Genomic DNA, 27,367 nt, shown 5'->3' with positions numbered 1-27,367 from the left:
TGCAATTCACAAAACAAGATTTTTATTGCAAGCCCTTCCCAGATATTTGGACGATAATTATTGTTAATAGCAAATTATCGATATATTTGATACGTATTTCGTAATAGAGATAATAGAAACTAGAAACTATGACACATGAACATATTCATTGTAATGCAATGGGCTATTGTGTGTATCGTGTATACATACACATCTGCGCATCCCAGATTCAATGTACCTTCTATGGGCAACTGTCGATGCTATTCATACATTCACTACTGTTTAGCGCTTAATGGTATCATTGTATTACAATTTTACATATTACACACATATACGGATACAAAAATGTATTTAGAAAAATTTCGTAATGAAGAGACATCGACTTTTACCAAAATTATGAGTTATATCAGTATAGATCAATCACTTTTTCTCCTTTTTAATTATTACATTTAATTATTAATTATTACATTTATTATACGGATCAAATGAATATAGAAAATAATTATATGCAATGTGAGCGCTAATATAAAGCGCTGACATCAATAGATAGTCTCAACAGATTCGTTAAGCATTTTATGTGAAAGAAAGATTGTTCGAAGGAATTAACATATTCTGATCTTTCTCGATAAATTTTCCAAATAGTACGGTTCCTCAATTGCAAGGGTCACAACTGCTTTGTCGAGGCTGTTGGAGATTGTTTGCTCAGATGCTTGTTAACCGTGTGAGCATCCAATATGTTACCTCGTGTATGCACTTAGGTCCTGCATCGAGAATAGATTCACTCGGATCATTAAGTCAATTGGTGGATACACGGTGACAGAATATCGCCCGTAACAGCCGTGAAATTCTCGCAGAGAGGTTGTATCGTCGATTATGCGTCTGGAAACAGCATCTTCAACTCATATGTGACATAGCGTCCTCTTGTATTCTCTCAATAATATTTTTCATGTATATGTAAATATGAATTTTTGATTACATGATTTATGCATGTATATATAAATAATATATATACAGTATGCATAAATCATGTAATTAGAAAAGACATTATTACTGTACTAATTTACGAAAAATTACATTTTGCTATTAATATTGAAGATAGGAAACAATTACAGATAGGATATGAGCTTTGCCTTGCTCTCTCTTTCAACATATAGGAGTTTGTGCCTACGAAGGGCTCTCTCTCTCTCTCTCTTTCGCTCTCGCATCTCTGCAGCTCTGGTCCTCCCTTAGTCGTCGATACATGCGCACTGTGTGCGTACTCGACGCATCTTGCATACCTGTTTATCTGCACATGTGAACGTATCAGCGAATAACTGAGGCAAAGACTCGAACGACTTCACTTTCCTCCTTACATAGATAGGAGTATACGTTGGGATGGTTAGTACGCTCGCATTATTCATTCGACGCACAAATCCCAATCGCGAGACTGCCTCCATTCCCGGTGGCACCTGTCTTGACCGTGGTAGACGCAAGATACGCTCTCACAGGTCGCTTATAACTGCCACACGATGCGTTTGCCATTAATTATCCGGGTATATACTGCGGAAATCCTAGGCAAAAGCCGACTTCAGTCGTCTTAACGAGGCGCAGAGCGCTCTGCTGATCGGGAATCGATACTAAATGCACGGTACTAAGCTCTAATCGGCATTACAAATTAGATAAATTCTGTATTGTCCTTAGATTATTTGATTAATTTTAAGAACTGTTCTTAAAAGGAAACTGTCGGGGAATTACAATAAATTATATGTGTTTAAGAATATTACATTACTTTTTACTATATTACATATCAAATATCATCTTGCTCACGTTTAAAAATAGAAATTGTTAATTCTGTTATTCTGTATCCATCAAATCAATTAATTTAATTTGTTTTAATTTTGTAATACGAATAACATATTAATCAGATATAAAATTGATATCAAATGTACTCGTTGGAGCTAAGAGAACAGAGAGTTGAGCATTTAATTAATTTATTATATATGATAAATTTATTTCTCAAAAATTATTATTAGTTATTAGGTTTAGAGTACTATATGTTGAAATTGATTTAATTATATTTAATATTAAATGAATTATAAAAAACATATCTTTCTATGTATTTTCTTTTATGTATATCTATGTGTAAAGAGTATTATTACATTCAGAGAACATATTGCATTTATTATATCACGTTATTTAATATTTAAAGATTCAGAATAATGTAATATAAGCATTGACTATTTTTAAACACTTGAAATTAATAAGGATAAATACTGAAAAATACAAGTCAAAAAACATGTAGATGCATAATGAAGGCGATGGAAATTGAGAGAGAAATGTTAGGATAATTAACTAAACAGAGAACTTCCATCGTATTCCTATTCTTACTGGTCATTGTTAAAAATTCAGAGTGACAATTAGTTTTCTTCATTATTCAACGTCCTTCTATCCAACGCTTGTTTCATTAATTAACATACAAGTAACGTTTCTCGCTGAAGGGGCTAAATTTTATGTTCGTCACCCAAAAAAACGTAACATAGCTATTATCATTACTTAGCCGCGCTATTACATCAGTATATATTTTTAAGTGAAGTATTCCGCTGATAAAGTGCTGTGAATCAGTCCAGATAAGAAAGGTGTAAATTTGTCTCTTCTCCAAAAAGCTAATCTATACATTGATAAGACTAAATGAATTTTATTATAGAATAAAAGGAGACAAATAATAGATCATTATCTTGCTATTGAATATTTACTGAAGCAAGTAAAAAAGTCGATCTATCATAGATTATTGATACGTAAAAGATCGCACTGTGTTGTATCATAGTTTTTAAATATAATAGTTCATTTCTTATTTATTGCACAATCCGCGAATGGATTTTCTGCAATTTTTATTTTTGATCACTGTCGCGTTTTATTTCGCCAATTGCATTATTATCGATATTTCTTTCAGATTCCTTTTACTGCACTTGCATGTTCTTATATTCTACTTGATATTACATAATATCTGATAAAAATACTAAAATATTATATAATTAAAAATAGCAGATATAGTGACGAATTTCGACGCTTTTTTTATCCATATTATATTGCAAAAACATTTCACACTTATGAATGATAAATTTTACTTCATAGAATGTTATTAATGTATCTTGCCATACTTCATATTCCCTCATATTGATAATTGCATAAATAATTTGCTGGGATACATGATTTAAAACTATGGATCTATATTCATATCGAAATCTCAAAGAAAAATACACAAGGAATATTACAGTAATATTGATTTATTCGTAATATATACAAAATATCAATACTGAAGTATATAGCAGATAAGAGTATCTAAGTGCCGTATTCTTTTCCTAATGTTTCTTGACGAAGGTGACGGTGTAGAAATAAATAGTCTAAAACATATAAGAATAATATTTAGCCTTCAAGTTTAAATATTATATTTTTTCACTCTGATTGCATCTAAAAATTATCATACCGATCCTGATATTAGCTGCAACCACCAAGATTCATCAACGTGCGTAGAGTTCAACGATGAAGTTGATGCTGTGACCCCTCTGGCTCTTGAACTTAAGGGTGACGTTGCTGTGGCCGGGTCCACCTCGTAAGAGACTGGCATAAGCGCCATTGCCATTAGTCTTCTGATCCAGCGCCTTGACCATAGTGATGCGTTCCCACATTGAAGTGTTGAAGGTCTTCTCAACAACGGATACTTTCATCCAAGATGAGTTCTTCTGGACGTTCTGTCTGAGCACGAGCCTGTCACCAGCCATCCTGGTGCCGACGATCAGATGGTGCGATTTGTTAGCGGCGGCATAATTATTGATAGTGCCACTAGCAGGTACAACGTTGATGGCCAGCAGAGCGGCGACCAGGAAGGCCAGTCCGATCATGTATTTCTGTGCCGACATTTTGGCTTATTTCACACTCGAAAACCGATATCACTGCAGGATGACTACTCGAGTTGCTCTGTCGGCACAACGGGCAACCGGTGTTTAAATACACGCAATAATCGCTTATCTCTCATTTCTCATCTTATCATGATTGTTTCGCTGATGTGTCATCGTGTTCTGGAAAGTTACGTTCTGCGAAGAAGAGGTGATCAATACAAATGTGACATGACGCAAAGAGAGTGATATTAAATTGCATATAATAAAATCTTGAAATTTCTATTAAGATCTATATATACATATACCAAGATAACAAGATCATAGACAATATCGTTGTCTCAACTACCATAATAATTTCTTAATAGTACTATTAATAATTTTTACTTACAACTTATTATTTTATTTTTGTCTTTTTCCAGAAAGGTATTATTTTCATTGATAATAAATCCAAATTCTAGGATAAAAGATTTTAGAATAAAAGAAGACAAGTAATGAATCATTATCTCGCTATTGAAAGATAATTAATGAAGCATGTGGTGTCAACTTGTTATTGATTATTGATACGCAAAAGATTGCGCTATGTATAATATTGCAGTTTTCAATGCCTAATTTCTCTTTGTAATATATATATATATATTATCAGGCATTTTGACTTATGGTAGTTTTGGTTTATAGAATCTTGATGGCAACTACATAATATAACAGTTACATAATATATGCTTACCTATATATATAGAATCTGCGCGTTCGAGGTGATAAGATTAAATTATTGATAAAATAAAAACTTTTGCATCAAATTTTCCGTTTATTCGCCATTATTAAATTTATCTTCGTCTACAGTTTATTGACATTTCGAATACATATTCTCTTCTTTTATTATTTATATCATTTTTCGGTTACTCTAATAAGAGTTTTTATTATTTTGCCGCTCCTCAATGTGACTCACAATCAGACTATTAAGTAGGATTGACATTTTCGTGAGATGCATGAGATTTTTTAAAATTCCGTATCAATTAACTAAAAAAGATACAATTTTTCTATTGAAAACATTAAGAGATCTCGTAAGATTTTTTGAATTAATTAAAAACTTGAAATTTTTGAAAGCTTGTTACATATCACATAAATGTCGCGGTTATATTATTAGAGGGAAATTCAGTAAGCGTTAGAACGCATACAATATCACGTATTAATAATTTCCTCATTAGACTATTAATTAAGTAATTAAAGCAGTTGATATTACGATCGTCTTCGTCAAAAATTGATCCAAGTATCATGTCAATATTCATATTTTATGATGCTCAAATTGTTCTTCCTGCAATCCGATAAAAAAGCTCTTCATTTATCCAGTGTTCAGAAGCGAAAATTACGGCGTGAGCAGCTTTTGAAATCGAAATTCTTGATAGTAATCCGGTGCATGAACGGAGCAACTCATCTAATCCGCAAGCTCAAGGTGCAATGACGCTTTCGATGCGCTTTTCAAAGGGACGACGTGCACCGCCGTAAAGTTATCGAACGATGTCCCGGTGGCTCTTCGTGGGCGTGAGTAATCCTTGTAGATTGGCGCTGCACAATAATTCGTCTCGTATCGGCCTCGTGGGGCTGAGTCCGGGGTGTTAAACAAGCGATATTTTTTCTCTGAAAATACCAGCATCGGTTTTACGCATTGCTACTGCTACTGCTGCTGCTGCACCTGTTCTACAATCTATCCAGCGACAGATCTGTGCCAATTTAAAAGTTCCCTCTTCGTTTCTCATTTAATCCTACGCTTACAATGAAATTATAGTTTCCACGCGTCTATTGCAGATTGTCAGCAAGTTTAATAACGTTGTATTAATTTGATACAATATTAATTGTCGCATAAGTGATATAAAGGACCATCACATCAACATTCTTGGTGACATCTTACATTGATCTTATTTAATTGCTTTTTTATGCATACCGGGAAAGCTTTCGGAGGTTTTGCTATATCTTGTTGCTTTTCCATTCCGTGTATCATAGACTATTTTCCTAAAATGGTAACGTTCTCAAACTGATTCGCGTCGATACGATTCAACTCGATAGCAAAGAGTACTATCTCGCGCACGCATCGTATCGATCGATGCTGTATATTTTCTTCATACGCTTTATAACGTATATACGTCGCTGCTTTTATACATCGTTAAAACGAACAACCACGGCGCGGCCGTAGTAAAACCGCAGTAAATCGATGTATCGTTGCGACAACGATGTACCCAGACATACCAAGGGGATGAGCTAGAGAAGCGGACGCGTCGCAACATCCGAATGTAACGTTCGCGCGACGCTTATCTTCTCACGAAGCGTCTTTGCTAGTGTATGAGTGCCGCTCAGGGGAAAACTTGAGAATCTCTCGTCGAGGTCTTGACATTATACACGGGATCCTGATTGTAAAATATTCGCGAACGTAGAGAGACGAGCTCTTCATGGTGCCGTATAGTTTGTGCGACAGATTTGCGCATGTAAACGTAGAGTTAATGATACATATCATAACGCAAGGCCGCGTTTACACACTCGCATGGTGGATGTTCAAATATTTAACGACGCTCGCGTATTTACTCAGACACGTTGCATTGTTGGTACAACACTCTGCGGTTGCATTTGGCTCTTTGACAAAATGATCCTAGCGGATACTCTTTTTATTTGTACAATCCGCCAATTGCCCAAAAATAACGTCATTCTGAATCCAGGCACCTATCCAGCATTATTCGAGAAAATAGATGAATCATAAATGCGGAAACAACAGTTTTCTGACTCTTCCTTCCTTAGAATCGGCGTTTGTAAAGATGATATATGTGTTTTCAAAATCAATATTTCTTTTGATTAATTCAACATTGTTTTCAATTAAAATACTACAAAAAAATAAAATGTGATAAAAATATCGACAATCTAAAAATAACATAACAAAAATAACATAAAAATAAAATAACAATACAAACAACTGGACCAGAATAGTGTTCTTTAAGTCTACGGATATTTTTTACATTTCTAATTTTTACGCACATGTATGGTAGAGTGTAAATTTAATCACTAGAAGCTGACGTTGTAGCGTGTTGGTTATGCGCCTAATGGAACATGGAAATGCATGCGTGAATAACTGTATATTTTCTATCGTGAAAAATGCCGAAAAATACGTCACCGTGGGACGGATAGGAATTAATCCGATATGTCGCGAAACTGTATACACGAATCATACCGCTATACGCGAATCCATTGTTTTCCGTGTTGGCGAAAGTAATCCCTGCGATGATGGGTTTAACATCGAGAAATCAGCTCAGAAACATGAGATGAGCACAGAAAAAAAAGCCAGATCTCCTAATGAAAGCTCGTCACCAGCAACTTAATTAAGCGCCATGGGCGTCTATCCTCCTACGAAATCTTCGTTATCCATTCTTCCGGAAGAGATGGCAGAAGCGTCCAAGAAACGAGGGGAAGTGGCAAACACGGAATAGCCATGAGCGGATCCAGGTGGGAAGATACTACAAGGTAGCGTAAACAATTCCCAGTACAATTAGGAAGCGTTTGTCCGTCTGTGTTTGTCGAAGGATCCGTAACTAGCTTAGGTAACGCCTAACTATTTGTCACTCGAGCAACGACGACTGATCGGTCATGCGGAGAATTTACGGAGGATTTACCGCGCACGATGAAGACAGTAGAAACCTGCGGAACACCTGATAATAAGAAAGGAAATCGAGATAACGCTACGATGATCCAATTTACAAGAATGACGTCTTATAGCTTATCATCGTGATATCACGCTATTTACCGCGTACAACTGATTTCAATTTCAACCTTATCTCGCGAACGATTGCCTTATCTCGATTATTGTGAATATTACTTTTTGTTTTACTGTATATCGAATGTCTTCTTGATTTATCTAAATTACTGGTACTTGCAATTATATGAGTAAACAATTCGTGCAATTTCATATTTTAAATTGATTTAAATTGATTAGATAATTAAAACCAAATATATAATCATTTTCAAAGATGCTTAATCGTAAACCGAACGCTCAAATTAGCACAAGTCTTTTATTCACAAGAGCGAGGTACGTTGTATCTTCGCACGTGAAATGTTTTTAGCAATAAAGTCGCGTGATTTTTCTCGATTCATAGAGATCGGAGACGGTCAGTCGCAGTGGCGACCAGGACAGATTATACCATTAAAAGTCGTGTCAGCGCGGGATGAAGTTATTGGCGTACGCATGCAGACCTTGGAGGAACTTGGCTCGACGTACGGTAATTTGATATCGGATAACCGTTCCTGTCGTCGGCACAAACCAACGTGGGCCTCTGAAGGCACACGCATACGTCGAGGCTTGTTGCACGTCGAGCACGCTCGTCCTGTGGAAAGCGCATTAACCCGCGAAAAGGACGCGCGCGCGGATGGGAAATGCTCGGCCAGATTTATCTGCCGACTCGTCATCGCTCTCCTCGATAAAAGCTGGCAACTAAAAGTCAGAATTTTTTTATAACCGCTCTAGATAAACTCCCCGCGGAATGGCATTCGCGGAAATTTAATTACTTACCGCTGGACAGATTAACGCCGATGCGAAATCTAGATAATGTATTTAGGAAAAGTTGATATCCTGCGCGCCGGCAGCGACTGAAATGTACGACGATAATTACAGTCGGAGTGACGGCGCACCATCTCCGTTATTATTTTCAGTTGGCAGCTTCGGCGACCGCGATTATACTCGTGAGGAGAGAGAGAACCCGTTAGAGGAATATGGAAAAAACACTCGCCGATACTTAATTTCATAAGTATTTTACAGTTATTATCCAGTAATTGATTCATTTTCCTTTCTGGGGACGTTCGTTTCACGTACAGCGTTAACGTCGTCCGGAAATGTATTTTTCAAAGAGCCTGCGATTATCTGCATGACGTTGCATAAGGGACCCGTTGAGAAAAACTTAATTTAGCTCAGTGTATAGTCGTTTCTGAGCACGTGAATATGCACGAACGTGTACCTGCGCCGATGTGCACGTATAATCATTCTATCTGTCCGTTCGCAGTTAATACAGATTTCTCAGGAAATCCCCATCAGTTGGGGCCATCCGTTTTATAATCTGCATACTTTATAGCCGGTCACCATTATCTCCAGAGGGGAAAAAAAATAGTTAATGATGGCAAAAAGCTCTCACAAGTCCGAGCAGAAGAGGAAGGCAAGAGAAACGCTTTCGCTTTGTATGCTTCCTTCGTGCCTTATTATTTTCTGCAGTCTCGAACTTTTAATCGATCGAGTCCAATCTGACGCTTTTACATTTCTCTGAATATGATTAAATCACGTTGAATGTCCGATGGAGCTATACATATGTACGATAGTGAGTTTGAAATTCCGAATGCGAGATTGATTGCTCGATTCATTCTACCGTCTGATAATCATTGATCTTTCTCTGAAAATTTGCCGCTCTTTCAAACGTTTGACTTAATGTCAAACATTATGCTAAATGATACGAACTTTGCAGGAGTTTATATGTTTAATTTTCATTGAATGAGAACTGATTCAGCCGTTCCTGATCTTTTTGCTTTCTTGCAATAACCCGTATATCTCGTTAAGGAAAAGCTCGTGATGCAGTATGCAAGTGAGCTTACCTAGCAAATTGCTTTGAATGCCAAATTGAAATTTCTTAGCAACGCGTAAGCAATAACTGGAAACTTAGCCTCGTTGCCTGAATACCTGAGAAGTATGGTGCGTCACCCCGCCGTAATACAGACGGTACCTAGGCTCGAAACTGAGAGCTGGTCACGTAATCTCTCGGTAGGAAACTTGCCGCATTATCCGTTGCATTACGTTCGGCAGCCGGGTGTTAGCTTCCAGCCGACGGACATTTCAAGCACGCTAAGAGAGTTGACAAGAAGCACGTGACAGCTAATAAATCAACGGAGAGCCACATAGTAATAACTTACAATCGTATAATTTAAATTACATATAAATTCCAAAAAATATGCAATATAAAAACATTGATTATTACAATTATAATGCAAATTAGCCGAATATAAACCATCTATAAAATCGAAACCTCAACATGTGACAAATAAAGAAATTGAGATGTCATTGAGCGTTATAAATGGTAAGGGTAGCGATATATATATCCAGGTCTAAAGTTTAGAAATTTTGTAACGTTTGTATTAAGTATAAATTAATTTCTAAGTGCAATTTAATCGCATTTATGGGTTACGGAATATGTCTGTGATGTAAATTAAGGGTGGTTTTCTAAAGATCTTGAGGGTTGACAGTACTTTCACACACACACACACATACATGTCAGAGTCATTAAGTTATCCCTTCTTAATTTAAAAATAAATCCTGCCGAAATGTGAATCAGAAGACAGATAGATAAATAGAGGAACGCTTTGTTATCGCTTATGTGGTACTTTTACTTTCAAATTGCATCCGATTCTCATTTCCACGCCGCAGCAATAAGGAACAGATACATCATGTCGTATCGGAGGAAGCCATCAATGCTGGAACCAGGAAGCCGTCCAAAGTTCTCTAACGATGATATATCGGGGTAGCAGAGGACCCCTAAGTTGTGGCCATTTTGATATGGTGTAACGTACTCCTTCCTCATCCTCCACACGCACACTCTTTCTTGCACTATCCCTGCTAGGAGAGGCATTAAGCCCTTTCTAACCCCTTGGAGTTACCGTTACGATGACCGTGACAGATCACCCGTCATAATCCGGCGCCATGAAAAACATATCGGCGATCGGGCGACCATTCAAAAAGTAGTGCGTCCCATTTTTCGACCAAATGCCCGACGTACATTACGTTCCTGAGATAACATGTAGGATCTCTATAATAAAGCTATCGAGAATGATCGATCCGTCCATCACAATATAAAGGATTAATATCTTTCCAAATACTGCATTAAGAGTAACTAAACGAATTCTTATTGTGATTTTTATGATGATGTTTATTGTGAAAAATCTGTCCATGCAAAATAAATTTTATTATAGTAAAGAGAAAGATAAAAAGATTCCAGAGAAATGTTTTTAATGATTTTTTAAATATTTGGACATTTGTTTTGTATATTTCATGTGCAAAGTATCAAAGAGTAAAATTAAATCCAACTATATAGATAAAAATTGATACAGATATCTATACATAAATACAAAAATGTAGACATTTTATTTCGTATCGCTATCGAGTCAAATCAGGAGCTTAAAACAACGATGCATATACATATATTATAGAGTATAGAGTGTGTATATAGAGAAAAAGTTGAGATTCGATAGCCGTTGGCTCAGCGCACGGCAATTTTTAGAAAATTGTACGATGGTGGGTCAACGGGGAGCTGTCAGGCTGGGTTTGGTTTTCACAACGCTCGTCTATACCTCCGTAGGAGAGCACTTTCGTACGGTGATTTGCGACACTCTATCTCAGCGCCCTTTTACGCTGTCGCTCTTAGTTGGCGGAAATGCATGGCGCATTACAATTCATCTCCGACTTCATCGCCGTCGGTCGACAGGAATTTGCTGCGTAACGTCTTTCAGCTCCTCCGACCGTTTAATCCGTAATGGAACAAAACATCGCGCCACCAGGTATTCTGCTCATATTTCACTCGCTCTTTCACGTTAATGAAGTGCGATGTACCAACAACACTCTTCTAATTATTTTTATCATGATAAAATGAGTGACATTAAACAGCTCGAAAATTCCTGAATTAAAAGTTAATTGTTTGCCTTTTATAAGTTTCGCGGAAATTTAATTCATACTTGGAAATGACTTTTTATCCAATCTTAGAGATAAAAAATCGATGATATATTTATCTCGGTATACTAAAATATCTTAGAATACGATGAGTATTAAGTATATTATTATATAATGATATTATCCAATTGTTTGTTGACTTACAGGTATATCTGATAGAGATGTATCTTCAGATATCGTAAGCGATAATGATACTGTGCTCGCTGATAATTTATAGTTCGTAGAATTTACCGATAAACGATGTAACTTTCGAGAACATTATAGCGGCAAGATTAATTTATAATTTTACCCAGTAAAACGAGAGACTAGTTTTCTATTTCGGTTACGCTTTGTAATTAAATTTATGAGAGTTAGCTGTTGAGTCAGGCTATATGCGTGCCAGCTGTGCAACGAGAAAATGCACTTGCTCTCGTAAACGTATAAAACGTGTCTACGTGCGTACCCGCAACGCGCATCCCAAAAGTTCACAATTTAACATCGTACAAAAGACCAACCCACTTATGGTGAAGCTCAACTGGTGGACTCAGATTTTGCGCGTGTGTCTGCTTTGAAAGTAATGGATTCATTTTATTCTCTTATTATTATATTCTCTTTTTGGAGACGACACCTCTCTAAACATTTTTTAATTTATTTGCATGCTAAAGTACATTATTTTTTGTGAAAGATTTATAAAGAAAAAAATGAGTAGCAGGCGATTTTTTTATAGCTTCACTATGAAATGGGGTCTTGGTAGACTTGAGAAGGTTCTTAATGACATCATTGATTTACATTTAACCATAAAACCTGAATTTATTATATTACACTTAACTAGCTTAATAGCTTCTCTACAATATTATTTGGAAAGATGATGCAAAAAATAAAAAGATTATGAGTAATGAAATTATTAATTTCAGGCATGAGAATAAAATATGGCCGTTTCAGACATAAAATAAATTTGTCTTGTATTATTTATTTCAAATTAAATTTATTTCAAATCAAATTAAATTAAATACATCATATAATAATAAAGATAAAAGTAAAACAATATTTATTATATAAATTAATATTTTATAAAAACATATCATATACAAAAAGTGAACGCTAAAACATAAAATATATAAAACTTATAAAGGATGATAAAGATTATATTTCCATATTTTTTATGTTATTATTATGAATAAGTTATAAAATAAAATGCAAACGATACTGTACAACAGCAAATTTAATGAAAAAAATTATTTCTTTTCCAGACTCACGATCAGTAGAAGTCGACCAGCAGTGACCGCAATTCTGGTGGCAGAAATGCTACAAAATTCGACTGGAGCCGAGCAGAATCTACTCGAAGGTAAATTTACAGATTACTTGCCAGATTGACTTAATTACCAAATCAAGATTGCAAAGGATTAACATATTTATGTTTTCAGTCTTATTTGCTCACAATCAGTCTGCTTTCGGAATTTAATCAGCAAAATGATTTTTCTGTTTCAGAACTGACTACAATAGAACATAGTCGATTCTGAGGTTATTCCAGTGATTATTTTGGTGAGTGAATTTTCACATATATTAATCATATTAATAATTATATTAATTATCAATTGCACTGCGCACAACGATCACAAAATCTACCAACGCGTGCGCAAGCACAATAATCGTGATTAATTAAAGACAAACAATTAACGATATTATGATAAATTAACTATTATCAATTGATTATATTTATTTGGAATTTTACTTTAGTTTTATTACAGAGTTCTCAATATTCTAGTTAGATATATATATATATATATATATATATATATATTTATATTTATATACTTGCATATATCCAGTGTATACATATGTTATGTTGTGATTCTCGCAGCCGCGCAGGATTAATATTTTTAACACAAAGATAAAAATGTGACGAAACATCATAATGCACTCACAATATCGAATGGTAACACGTGCTTGCCTCACAAAGCAATACAAAAATATTAATCTCTTAATATTACAATGTGTACAATTTTCATACTAATCACGTATTAGTAACAATTCAGAGGTTGGAGCCCTTTTATACATATCAAACGTTTCGAAATATCGTGAATATTCGCATTACATAAAATACGTTAAAATGGAATGTTTGTTTAAATAATAAGAACATAGCCCATTTTTTATATAATTAATATACATGCAGATACATACAATGGCAATGCAACAATTCATCATTCCGACAAAAAGAATTACGAAATATATACGTTTACGACGATGGTGTGCACTCAAATATATATCACTAATCATTCTAAGACTAAATGATAATAAGCACGAATGTATGATGTAGATTATCGTAATAATGCGGATAAATGTAACTTGTTAGCTGCTCGATATCTCGAAATAATATTCACGAACCTATTTCACATCCGAGTTATCTAATCGAACAGTCAATGATACATTATGCAGGATTGTCGGCTGATTTGTTAGTCACGCCGTAATCGAAGGATATCGTTGTTAGGGAATCCGCAGCGTACTTCCGCTCCTGCTGCGTCGTTTTCAGCCACTGTTTGTGTTCGCATAAATAAGGATACAAAGGTACTACCAACACACTAATGTCATCCACAGACGCTATAGGTGAGGATTTCTCATCTGTCTCATCAGAATTTTCAGACTTCCCCATCCACACCCTACCGATTAATCGTCCCCTCGCCGCTTGCACCAATTCTTGAGCACCCATTGTCAGTCTGCGAAACGAAGGATACGCATTCATACCTCGTCATCGTTCGAGTCCATCCATCTTTTCGTGCACGAATGGCTTACAATACCTGTATTCTAATGATGGTGTATCAGGCGCAAGCGTTTTTCTAAGTATCGTCGCCGCTGTCCTGTCCGATACCACGTCCCAGAGGCCGTCCGTAGCGACGATGATGCAGTCTCTCTCGGTGAGATTACAACTGTCCAAGTCTAGAGACTGTACTTCAGGTTGAGACGATAGGAATGGTTTGATATTGACGCCGGTATTAGCAGCCTTTAAGCCGTGATCTCCGAAGCCGCGCGTCACACCGATCGTTCCCATTACCCTGCTCTGCGTGTTACAAGCGATCTCTCGGTCACAATGTTGTAAATACAAGTGGTCTGAGATTTAAAGGCTCATGCAAGTTGACAATGACAGCGTACCCTCTTCCCGTGTCCTGAAATGAGCGGTAGCTTCAGGTCCGGATGCGTCAGGGTTTTGTACGCCCAACCCGTCATGAAGGGTTCTCGGTACAAAACCATGGATCCCAGTTCCTTCTGCAACGGTCGCTTTCGAAATTCCAACGGGGTGAAGTGACCCTTGAGCAACTCGTTGCTGCGTAGGAAGCCTAAAGCTCTGACGCGATTCGACTCGGAGTCTGGAGTGTGATCTCTGGTAAGAGCACGTTGTTCCTCTCCCAAGACTAGCACAGCCCTAATCATTTGAGGGGGGAGGGGGGAAACAATTAGATAAATTCTTAATTTTGTTAAAAGCACGTTGTAAATTACAATAAAACCTGGAATCGCCAGCGCCCGCAGCGTACAGCCTTCCGTTAAGAAACAGAATCGTGATAGCTGTACAACCGCCACCACCATTTTGAGCCTGCATCTCCACCATTTGATCCATTTGTCTGTACGCCAGTTCTATAGCACCCGTAACTAGATCTCTTCCCTTTATCAGCTCATTTTCATCTTCGTTCAGTAGCATATTACCCGGTATGGCCAGCAATCTTTCCTGCTTTCAAATAATTTGAAAAATAAATTACTCCTCGGGCAATAATTATCCGGAAAGTAATAATACGTACGAGAATTATCCTATGTAGATGCAATCTTGCTGTGAGAGCAACCTGGTACCCTGCATGGCCATCGAACATGGAAAATAGAACGTAGGGCAGTGTAACATTGACGTCTGGCAATTTTAAATCCCCGCGCGTTGCGGAAGCCTGATCCTCGTTCCACGTACTTTTCCCAGCATTTATGCATTCAGCGTAACCGGCGCACCAAGGCAAGCGGCTAAGGTCCCTCGGAACTATGATAGGTCTTACTCTGTGATCCGCGCTCACCTACGCAAACATACAATTAACATTTTTAAACAAATGTTACAGTTAAAATGTGCCATTGTTATTCAAATCTCGAGAAGTTAATAACGAAACAATTTAATGGGTTACTTCAAGGAATCCAATAGGTCCTACCTGCGTCTCCTCAGATGTCAGGCCAAGAAAACTCGGGCGGCTGTAAGGTTTGTTCTCCACTTCCACGACATAATTAGAGTTAATGTAATCGGACATCACATCATTGTCGGCGTCATTGGGGTACTGTAGGCCAAGCTCACTTGCGCCTACAGCACTCATTAATACTGACTTGAAGCGATTCAACATTTTGCTTCCGTTAACTCATACAGGAGATTACAATTGACACTTCAGTTTGACAGATGGTATCACGCATTATACCTCATCGTTCTCAATCCAGTGCCGATGTCCCATAAGTACACATTTTTTCACGCGATTCAACGATATGTGTAGGTTTCAGAATCGAGATTGCTTCACTTATCATTAAAAACTTGGTTATCTGTCAAAAGATAAAATCCCTGTTAAAGCTCCAATACGTCCACCGATCACTCATAGGTGTGCGATGACATCTGCCCCTGTTAGGCGACAATTTTATCTCTCTAATACACAATAGTACTCACTGTAATTGAATGTCCAGCATGATTTTTACTCGATTAGTGTCATCTTGTTGACAAACAGTTGTCAACTAAAGGTTATAATGTGACACGAGTCTCGGCACGTTCACCTAACGACATCTGCACGTGATGCACGTAAATTTTATTGATTTCTCTGCGGAACTCGATGCTGTTGCTGCCGAGAGCACCGTGTGGTGGCACGTGTAGTATCTCTAGAATCGCAGTCGCGAAAAATAAACATAACAGTAAACAAAGTTGACGCGATTGACGAATATTGTGCGTGTGAATTGTGTGTGTGTGAAATGAATTAATTAATAATCACGTTGCACTTGGAAAGTGGAATACAATAGCTCTCTGGAAAAGAAAATAATTGAAATTTGGTTCTGTATTGCAATACAGTGGCCATCCTAACCTAAATATGTCATAGGTTATCATCAAGCGATCATATGTTCTTAAATTTGCAATTTTGACTAATTGCACTTGTCTGTGTAGCTTCTTCCATTAGAATTAATTCAGTTTGTTTCTGAATTAATGTTGTTTTCCGCTCAGAGAGTAAGAAGATCGCTACATATATAAATATGTCTAAAACTAAGAACAGCATACGCAGTAATAAGGTAACTATCAATAATTTATATTTTAGTACATCGTTTTAAGCTAGAGACATTTTGAAATTATATTCTTATTTTCTTATATAATACAATCTTTATATCATGAACAATTTCATCCAATAGGAACATGATAACCTATCTTCTTGTACATCCTCATCACTGTCATCGGATGAAGAAGAGATTGACGCGAGAGATTTAAAACCAATTAAGGATTATTTGTCTAATCGTAAGGAACTTGCTTGTCAACTTTTTAAATCAGTCAAACCAGAGAAGATACGTATGATGCTGCCTCAGGTTCTAAAAGTGAGTTGAGACATAAAAGTCGAAGCCGATGACAATTTTTGCACAGAAATAATTCAGTTTAAGTGCAAATAATATGCATTATTGTTTACGCAGCAAATGGACTTAAATGAGCTGGAAGAATGGTGTGCGAGTGAACTCAATGGTATGTCTAAAGCTCGAATAATATCCATATTAAATGGCAAACCTATGCTGGAGTCTTCAGATACGAGCGAATCAGATGATTCAGGTAAACCATTCGTTACATATCGCAACACATTTATGAATTACGGTTTATCAAGAATCATACTATCTCCATTTATAATATTTTCCATTACAGGCCCTTCCCTGGAAATTATTTCTGATACGGAAGAATGGACGGATGATGATGTGTCTAAAAAGGAAAATGGAAAGGGGAAGGTAAAAAGGGATAAAACAAAAACTAAGAGAAAAGCACAGATTAATAAGAAGAACAATTCGGACAAGTCTAATATTAAAGCGAAATGCAATATAAAAACTGAGGTTAATGATAAGAATAAAGATATTAAAATAAAGAAGGAGGATGATAAGGACAAAGGGAAAGAAGGAGACAGTTTGCTGGATTTGCTGGAATTGGAAATGCGAGCTCGAGCAATAAGAGCTCTAATACGAAAAGAGGAAGACATAATTCCATCCAGCAATCCATCGCAAAGTAATGGTCAAACGGTGGAAAATAATATCGCGACGTCTCAAGATGACGCTAAAGCAAAAGAGAACTGTCGCAAGCAGTTAGAAAAAATTATTAGTGCTCAGCAAAGTACCAAAGGTGATGACGAAGATGTCGTTTTAGTAGTTCAACCTACACCGGTTGTCGAGTTATTGTCCAGTGACAGCGACAAGGAAGATCTGGATGGAGCACGAATAAATAAACAGTTGGAGAATTTACGTGCAACGGCTGAAACTGAAAAAGCTGCAAACAATTCTGACGAAAATGCGGCAAATTCGAATGCAACCGTCGTACAGGATTCGAAGGAAAAAAAGGGTGCTCCAGAAGCAACAGGAAAACGTAACGATTCAAAGACTGGAACTAAAATAGATCTGAGCGAAGCAAGAACGATAATGCCTGAAAGAAACATAGGAATAAGGAACAATACATTGTCGATATCAATCTCTGCGGATAATGTCGCAGAGAGGCGAAAAAAGTCGAAGAAAAGATCGCAAAAACAAAATGCAAAAGTGCAAGTTACAACTTCTGCAGCTGAAGACTCGCCAAGATTGAAAGAGATTGATATAGCCGAGGCCTCGGAACAATCGAGTGATGTAAAGAATAAAGATATCAAAGAACAGTCAAAGCCAAGTCCTTCTGATGAAAATAAAGTTGCCGCGGAAGAAGAAAATACATGCGAAAAAGTGGCAAAAGAAAGTAGAATCGAGGAGGATAGATTGGCGGACATGGATGAAATAATTGATTTGGATGATTACTGCGATGTCATGGATATAGTCAGTGGCGATGATGAGAGAAGCCAAGATAAATTTATTGTTCTTCCCCAAGAAGAGAACAAGCAACCTGCATTGCAGACCACTGTGGATTCAACGGAATCCAAAGCGGATTCAGCGGAAACTTGGGCATCACGTTATTATCAAACTGATGATGTCCAAAACGTAATAAAAGAATCGAAGATACAGTCCGAGATCCGAAAACGTTTGAGAGAACGTCAGAGATTGTCCAAATTGAGTAAATCGCCAAATTTGAATTTGCCCTCGCAATCAGCATTAGTTGATGGAACAAGTGCTGCATCTGAGAAAATTCCGACGGGATCAGTGGAGGAATACTTGGCTCTGAAACGTGTAGGGACTGCGAATATTAATAACAATACTAATGATAATAATAATACGACGCCAAATAATAGTGATAATAATGACACAATACAAGATAATTCTGCAACTGTTAATTTTAGTAATGATATTAATGCAAAAGAAAGTTCGGTGCAGGATGAAAATATTTCTTCCATTCAAGAATACACAGATAATATAAGTGATGTACAAAAGACTGCTGTGTCGGAAAGTACTGTTACTCAGCTGCCAGAAGAAGTTATTACCGAAACAAAAAATGACGCACAATTGGTATAATAAATAATGGCCCAGATTCAGAACGCGCTAACAATGATAAAAACTCTAAAAGTGGCTTACAACCACCTGATTGGTTGAGAAATTGAAGACTCTTATCATTAGTAAGCGAAATAGAATTCCGAATATGACCCATTATGTATGATATGAAAGTAAATGTTGCTAACAAAATATATAATTTACTTATAATAATATTATAATTAAATATATTATTTAATGAATAAATGCTTGTGTGATTAGTATATTTTATTTATACATCAATTTTTCAAGTTTCTTGTTTAACAGAATAGGAAACATCCAAGAAGAGATTTTAAACTGTGATTTCATTGTAATAATTGTTGCAAATATAGTCATTTAATTGTTTCTCGGCGATTTTTCTCACGTTAACTTCGATAATTTTAACAATTCTATTTTGCCATGTTTTAGTTAACCAAGTGAATATTGTAGACGTTAAATAATTAAACGGACCTAAACCAGTAATTTTAAAGTCGATTTTGCCAAGTTCTGTTATTTTCACGTACTCTAACTTTACCTCGCACGTTTTATCATAATGTATGGCCACTTTTGCTGCCATTGCTAATTCTTTAACAGTGGCTAATATCTTGCCGCTAACCTTAATTAGGGCAGCTTCAAGCTGTAAAAACATATATCAGTATAGAATACGAAATATATATTAAATATAATTTTTTAACATAATGTGATTAGATTTTTTGCTATTAAATTAGCTCCTTCCAGAACTTTACCTTGTAATCGTACTTAAAATTTGCTGTGGAAAGTCCAAAGGCAGCATCTACAAGATTTGTCCTTCCCTCATTGGACATGAATGCATTCTCTGTTCTCTTTAAACTCGAAAGATCTCTGAAAATGGTTTCTTTCGCTCAAACAAATTGATTAAAGCATCGTTATACAAAAAATACATAAGTGATTTTCTCGGTGCGTTAGAATTTAATAGTGCTTACTCGAAGGTTCCATTGACCATCTCAAACACACATTTCACTCCAAGTCCTATATCGTATACCTCTTTTACATCTGGAAGTTCAACTATGGATAGTCCGTTTTCCTTAATATAATGTATTACGTTTTTAAGGACGATGTCCACTGGTACGTTCATGATTAACTGCGCATGAAAATTCACATTATCACAAAAACGAAGTATGATTTAATAATAACCATAAAAGTTTTTATCGTGAGATTACCTCAACCCTTCGAGTAGAATTGGTAGGATGAATAATACGTTGTATATTATGTCTGTCTTCGTCATACATGTTAATGTTCTGAAGTTCTTTTTCCGTCATCGTTCCTATCCTCTCGCAAAGATACTCTTTGGCACACGACTGAGCGTAATAAATGATTGCCTCTTCCATTACCTTTGGTAAATTAGAGCTAAAAAGAAGGTTCGTTTCACAGTAAACTTGAATCGCATTGCAAAATTCATTTGGTCTTTACGATCCATTAGATGAACGATTGAAGTCAGAGTGGCGTTCGTGCGCACAAGTTTGCGTCGATCAATAATAATCAAATCGTGAAATCACGTTTTCGTTTTAGTCGCTACTATTTTACGCAATATAATTGTCTTTGAGAGCCTAATTTAGATAAATCTTGCTCCAGGGGGGATATCCGAGCATTTCGATTCGAGCAATGGAACTCGTGGGTTTCCGCGTCTTACCTAGCTTTGATGTTGGACGGCAGAAATAGGCGACATTCTTGGACTGCATAATTCTCGCTGCTTAGTTTCTGCAACGGTGGAAAGCCGAGGATAATAATTATCGAGAACAGGTGAACTATAATTATCGTACAAAGCGTTTTAGTAGAGTCGCGCTCGATTTTCTTCTGGTCGTTACTTAAATGATTACGGGGCATTAAACTCACTTGGAGCGTGCCGATTCCAAAAATGATACCACTGGCACTCCAGGAGAGTCTTTCGGGTAAGAGATCCTGGATTGCCGAACGTTGAAACGACGTATATCCTGAAAAATATGACTGCGTAATTACAGTGAGCTGGGTAAAAAGACAGGAATGGATTCTCACGGAATCAGCGGAATTGTAATTACCTGTGAATTCAATAATGGATTCATTGAAGACAACGTTTACTGGCTTTATCTCGGGATAAGAGAAAATTCCGACTTGTGGGCTGTGTCTGATTAATAATTTGGTGCCATAGACAACTTGCTCATTGCCGGTTATTTGGACCGTGAAAACATTCGGTTGACTGCATACTAAGATACAAACACGCAGGCAGTAATTCCAATTTTTAAAGCTATTCGTGCGGAAACGCCCATGGTAATCAACGTCAGGGAAAAAATAAACTTTGTGCGATCGTAAAAATATTGAATATGTTGACGTCGTTCCGCAAGCATGTACGATTTTAATTATTCTTCTGACGCGCGCGATCAGGTAATTAGAACGGTCATCACCTTCCAGCTATCTGTTGCGTTGAGAAACATCGAATGGAAATGCACGTTTTACGTTGCAATCAAAATAAAATTATTGCAATGTCGCAACTCTTATCCCAGGAGCGACGCAGACCTTCATTTCTGAACGGATCATGCAAATCACCTTGCTCGATTTGCAACGGGACTTGCATATACGCACAACGGTCAAATCTCTCGAATTAGACAGTTTCTTTTCATGCTTCGCTGACGAGCAAGCTGTTCCCACCTTTATCGTGATTGATCTTTAACTTTGCTGTTCGCTCACAGCAACTGTGGGCTGCTCTATTTTTTTTACGACACAAAGAAGCGTTTGCGAAAGAATATATTGCGTAACATCGCTGTGCGCGCGCTATGAGGAATTTTATATGATTACGTGAAAGGCGAGATTGAAATCGGGTCATAGATAATATATGATTTGCCGCACCATCGAATCTTATGTTATACGATTATATGTATATAGCAGGATATAGCGCGTCCTTTTGCACGTAGCAATTCGGTAATAGCCCCAATTTTCCTAGGTCTACCGGTGCTCGAGGAAGAATTCATAAGCGCTTTTTGGTTTATCTCATTTTCGAGGAGCATGGATTCTTCCAACTCGCGTGCATCTCATCAAGCGCGTATACGGAGTGACAGCTTTTAATTAAATCTTTTAAAGCGATCTCTTCTGCTGTTTCACAATTTCGGAGAGAGAGGAAGGGGATTTGCAGAAATGTATTAATCTGCATATCGCACACATCGCAATGTAATTCTAAACCGCGCTATTCCTCCTCCGCCCGCTATTCATCCCCTGAAAGTGCAACATTACACGGCAAAGTGGCCGACGTTATGGGAAACCGACTCGTGACGGTGCAATTTCCCTCGCGTTTATATCCTAGACGAGGAACAAAAAGCCTCGCGGGAAAATCGCGCTCACGTGAGGCGGTCGGCATAAGTAGACCGCGCGAAAGTCGATGCACTTTTACGTCGCGCCGGTAGTGATGCATAAGCGATCCCGTATGCGATCGAGGAAGTGCGCACAGCCGAGTGTAATGCGTAATCGTGGTTACTGCACTGCAAATAGCACGTTGAACGTGCTGCACAGCGATATTATTACGACATCGTGTGTTCATCGTACATATACCGCACGACTCTAGGAGGATTCGCCGGGGAGGTGGTTGTTGATCATGTATCATGCAATGTAGTGAAGATCATAAAATCAAGTAGATTCAATAGATATCGATCGATAAAATCAAGAATCAATGTTTTCTAATTTTTATTATATTGCGAAATCGATACTTATAGATCTTTTTTGGTTTTCCTTTTCTGATAGAATTCTCGAAGCTCTACCGCGATAAAGCACATATAAAACAGTGAACATAAAATTGATAAAGATTAAAAGCGAAAGATTATTGCATTTTATTGAATACGATTCTCGCATTGTCAGCTTTAGATTTAACCGAATTTTTCAAATATTTTCTCTTATTAAATGCATTGATTGTATAGCGGATGATAAAAACAAGCAAAAAGATTTTAATATTTGCGTTAATAAACCTGCATCCTTTTTATTTCTTTTTTGTAATTAAACATCACGTATGCATTATTATTACGATGGACGATCCAAGAGCGAAAGATCTGAAAGAAGCAATTATTGTTTACAGAGATTTATTGACAGAGAAAGGTCTGTCTTGCTATCAACGGGTTCTTGAACGATAAAACAGGTTCGATCCCTCGTTTCATCGCGTAATATGCAGCTGTGGACGTTCCGCTTCCGATGAAAGTTAAATTTATAAGTTCGCCGGACAATAGAGGCGGTTACTTTAACGATGAATTTAACCGCGTTTCTTGCGGCGCGCTTTATGTTTAAGAATTCCGTGAATTTACCTTCCGATATTACGCAAGAGGTATTAAGGTAACAACGTCGTTGAATTATTCCAGTCTACTTGCACCGCGGTATTACTTACCTATCAGCTGCGACGGTTCTCCTGCGGATCGATATGTTATTGTTACTAGTGTAATTAGGAAGAGCCACGCGGCCCGAGTAAAACTTCCAGACATCGCCACAGCTTTCTGTAGTTTAACACTTTGACGACCGCTGTCACGTATACGTGATTTCACTATCCAGCGGTTATCGGCCGCTATCACGTAGACGTGACTTCCTTAAGTAATTTTTCTAAAAAAATTAAGTTATATTTAAATTAAAATTAAATTAATCAAATGTGATATATAAATGTTTCTGTATCAATGCTTCTGTATTATTAATTATATTAGTAACTAGACTGTGAGAAAATCGCCGACGACAAGATAAGACGCAGGAGATGCCGGCGACACGTTCAAGTCTTCGTGTGACCGTCAAAGTGTTAAGATTAAATGGACAGCTTAAATGTGCAGTTGTGGTTCGTGGTTAACGTTGAATCCGGTAGATATGTTCGACCGGTATGATTAAGCAATCACGATAAGCTACAATACACTACGATAAGATTCTATACATCATGGTAATATTCCAGTTTTCGAATTATAATGGTTATATTGTAAGTCAAATAAAAATTGAAAATAATACGAACAATATATTGACAGCTTCTACAGCAAATAACAGAAAATATTTATCAATTTTTAGTATATGTGAGATATATATATATTTTTAATATTAACCAACGAATAGATAATATATATGTTTTCTGAGAAATCTTGACGAGTTTCAACACAGTTGAATGTTATTATATATACACGTGAGAATATTTTGCTTACTGATAACTTGACAAGATAATCTGCACGACACAAGGACTACTGATCGATTAAATGAATTGATTCTTTAACGTACTTATTAATGACATTTTATCTGTAGGAACGTGTTCTGTATGTGATGATAATGTTGATTTATTATACATCGATAATAAAGTATATATAGAATGCAACAGAATATGTGGGCATTACTTCACTGATGGATTCAGGATACTAAAATAAGAAAAATGTTCATATAAACGTTTGTCCTATCGACCTTGTTTCCGAGTTACAGCTGGTTTTGTATTGTATCAGTTGTTCACTTGCCGTTGCTCAGAAATTGCTCAAGGTCTGTCTTCCAATAATTCTTTTGACAAATTGACCTTCTTTTAATGTCAATGGTAAAACGTTTAAAACCTTGCATTCGAACCGAAGGTGGTCACTTGGAGCAATTTCTGCAAAGTTACACTCTGTATGATGGATAAAGATAAAAGTCTTAGAATAAAAATCTTAATTAATTTCTCCCGAAGACAGATGACAAAGTATTGAATGTTAAATCTTCTGATAAATGCTTTTTAATGGGTATAATGACGCATATCTATTCACGTATAATAAATCGAACATTTGCAGAAGAGTCATCGATTTCCTAAGTTTGGCAGATTTAACTGCCACAACTTCGATAGAGGTATGCAAAAATATCACAGATTACCTTGAAACGCGAGCCAATTAGAACAGTCCAATTATATCAATTTATTATAGTCCACTCTTTTCAAGTCTTTAGGGTTATTACCTCCGTATTTCGGATCGATAGTGCGGCAATTTACTTGGCCGCTTGGCTGACCTCAAATTTATTACCATTTCGCACGTACAAGAATTAGTGCCCATTTTAGCCATGATCAACTACTTCTAATTGTATGTAATGATATACTGAGATATTATTTATTTCTATATGCAATTTATTGCAAGAAAGATATACATGAAATAATGTTACAATTTTCAAAATAAAAACTTGTGTTGTTTTATTATTACATGAAAAATTTGTATATTTGTATATGTAAGTTAGATTTGCTTCAATACAAATTTAGGCAGGGGGGGTGGCCGATTTGACGTGGAATGACCCATATATATTTTTTGCAGAAAATGTATGCAATTTATATTGTGAAGGGAAACATATTTATTACATACGTATTTATATTCAACTTTAGATTGATCAAGATACGATGTTTTGTTGCGAAATTAATATTCACGCACACCAGAGACCTGCGACAATAATTAACAAGAAACAATAAAAAATAGAGAGTGATTGAATTTCTGTAATAAAATGCGATGTGTCGGTGGTTGCATAATTATTTAATTAAGTGAATTCATTACGGAAAATAATCTTCAGTTATTATACAATATTAATTAATTATGTTCTCCTGGGAATTTTTATTGCACTTTTATTCTGTGAAACGTACGATCATCAAGTAATGAAATAAAATTATATGAAAATTATATGAAAATTGTAATCACTGTATAATCTTATTATAAGATAAAACAAGTGGCCCTCTCGCATTTATTAATAGCTTCGCGCGAGCAGCACTTTTACTAATTAAATTTCCATTGAAATTATCCAGTTATTACGAAAGATAAACTACATTCGACACTCATTTGTTTCTACTTCTCCGATTAATATCTCGAAATTTCTTTCGCAAATTTTGATTCTAGTTGCTTTTCTGTGCAGGCGCACACTTGCTAATAGAACGCAAACTTCAAACCTTGTTGACAATATCAATATTAACGTTATATACGTCGACGATCATTTCTCCGCGCAAACAAGCGGAACCATTGGCGTACATGACATGGTAGAAAGAATTCTGTCGCTTCTTTCGCGTCGACAGAACATGTCGAACGCATTTTATGGTTCCATGAAGATGTAAAGGAAACGTTGCATATTTTTTCAATTTTTGGATTCCAGGTCAATATATTTTCTCATTATAGATATAATGTATACGTAACACGGTAAATTAGATATTTTGAGATTTATCAGAATCAGAAGATTTAACCGAAGAATTGTGCGCTTGCTAATACCTGTCGTCACGCTCAAATATCGTCACGTCTACGTAACGCATTTTTCACGGAGAGCTACGGAAATATGGTAGTCGCGAAAGTGCATACAGAGCGCAACGACCATCGTTTTCTGCCTCAGCCAGCCGCGTCGCTCCTCCACCCTCGAGATTTCTCTAATTGGGTATGATAAGATCGCCGTCTGGAATCTTATTAACAGTACATATTCGCGCGCAACAAACGTCTGTAAAGAACAAAAAGAAAGATAGTCGAGGCTCACGCTCGCGTAAAATCACGTTGGAAATCGCGATTGTGCACCAATTACATTGTACAATGTACATGTATTTCGCTTTATTGTGATGTGCGCCTGTCACAATAAGGAAACGGTTAGTGTCACTTTATGACACCGTACTACTCGCAGGGGATGCGGCTAAAGGCAAGTCGATTATGTTAAGCGCATTTCGAATATAATGAATCGTTGTCGAGTGGTTTTCATATTGACAGCTCAAAAGGAGCTAATGTAATAGTTTGATTGATTCACTTATCTACACACATTTGCGCAGAGAACGTATGATTACCATTAGAACCAGTACAATCTCCTGAAATACTGAAGGAACATTCACGCGCTTTTCTTGAATGGTCCGCTGCCTGTTCAAGAGGATTGCATCACAGAGCTAAACGAAACGACATAATCACTATGCATTTGTATACACTTATTATATAATCCGCATCGATTAACCTGGATGTTCATAAATCTAATACGCGCCACGTTCATTCTATTGGCAAACGCACGGACGAATGCACGTGCGATTCGCGACTGATCGAAGAAAGCTCTCTCCTTTACGCGCGAACTTCCTCATCCATTAACTACGATTACCTGGCGTGCAACGTGTTAGATAACGCGAGATTTACTCATCCGCCGACCGCGCGTCTTGATCAGCCTGTAACACTTGTGCACATTCGTGGGA

General features: G+C 36.8%; 4 protein-coding genes across 5 annotated transcripts; 1 reads left to right on the top strand and 3 right to left on the bottom strand.

Moving 5' to 3' along the window:
• Window positions 1-3,224: 3,224 nt before the first annotated feature.
• LOC105282588 (probable salivary secreted peptide) lies at window positions 3,225-3,939 on the bottom strand. Its single transcript, XM_011344645.1, has 2 exons — window positions 3,443-3,939; window positions 3,225-3,359 (listed from the first exon to the last, which is right to left on the bottom strand). The coding sequence occupies exon 1, from the start codon at window positions 3,873-3,875 to the stop codon at window positions 3,477-3,479; it is 399 nt and encodes a 132-aa protein (XP_011342947.1). The 5' UTR covers window positions 3,876-3,939; the 3' UTR covers window positions 3,225-3,359; window positions 3,443-3,476.
• Window positions 3,940-13,260: 9,321 nt separating this feature from the next.
• LOC105282589 (protein phosphatase 1H) lies at window positions 13,261-16,352 on the bottom strand. Of its 2 annotated transcripts, XM_011344646.3 has the most exons (7): window positions 16,238-16,352; window positions 15,741-16,116; window positions 15,354-15,611; window positions 15,066-15,283; window positions 14,713-14,983; window positions 14,361-14,620; window positions 13,994-14,279 (listed from the first exon to the last, which is right to left on the bottom strand). In XM_011344646.3, exons 2-7 carry the CDS (start codon window positions 15,924-15,926, stop codon window positions 13,994-13,996), a joined length of 1,479 nt encoding a protein of 492 aa, XP_011342948.1. In that variant the 5' UTR covers window positions 15,927-16,116; window positions 16,238-16,352. The 2 variants fall into 2 exon arrangements, with proteins under 2 accessions (XP_026824786.1, XP_011342948.1); XM_026968985.1 differs by lacking the exon at window positions 16,238-16,352 and having other exon boundaries at window positions 13,261-14,279; window positions 15,741-15,926.
• Window positions 16,353-16,447: 95 nt separating this feature from the next.
• Window positions 16,448-19,444, top strand: LOC105282590 (putative uncharacterized protein DDB_G0292292). Its single transcript, XM_011344647.3, has 4 exons — window positions 16,448-16,845; window positions 16,963-17,142; window positions 17,236-17,368; window positions 17,459-19,444. The coding sequence occupies exons 1-4, from the start codon at window positions 16,810-16,812 to the stop codon at window positions 19,225-19,227; spliced, it is 2,118 nt and encodes a 705-aa protein (XP_011342949.1). The 5' UTR covers window positions 16,448-16,809; the 3' UTR covers window positions 19,228-19,444.
• Window positions 19,445-19,457: 13 nt separating this feature from the next.
• Window positions 19,458-25,247, bottom strand: LOC105282599. The gene is made up of 9 exons (XM_011344656.3): window positions 25,178-25,247; window positions 23,597-23,791; window positions 21,276-21,440; window positions 21,094-21,191; window positions 20,891-20,958; window positions 20,421-20,607; window positions 20,184-20,341; window positions 19,968-20,082; window positions 19,458-19,858 (listed from the first exon to the last, which is right to left on the bottom strand). Exons 1-9 carry the CDS (start codon window positions 25,245-25,247, stop codon window positions 19,535-19,537), a joined length of 1,380 nt encoding a protein of 459 aa, XP_011342958.2. The 3' UTR covers window positions 19,458-19,534.
• Between the last annotated feature and the right edge of the window lie 2,120 nt (window positions 25,248-27,367).

This window comes from Ooceraea biroi, chromosome 4 (assembly GCF_003672135.1).
Source record: "Ooceraea biroi isolate clonal line C1 chromosome 4, Obir_v5.4, whole genome shotgun sequence".
In the NCBI taxonomy this organism is placed as follows: Eukaryota; Metazoa; Arthropoda; class Insecta; order Hymenoptera; family Formicidae; genus Ooceraea; species Ooceraea biroi.
The sequence above is the reverse complement of the archived record's forward strand: the minus strand, read 5'-3'. Positions and strand labels throughout refer to the sequence as shown.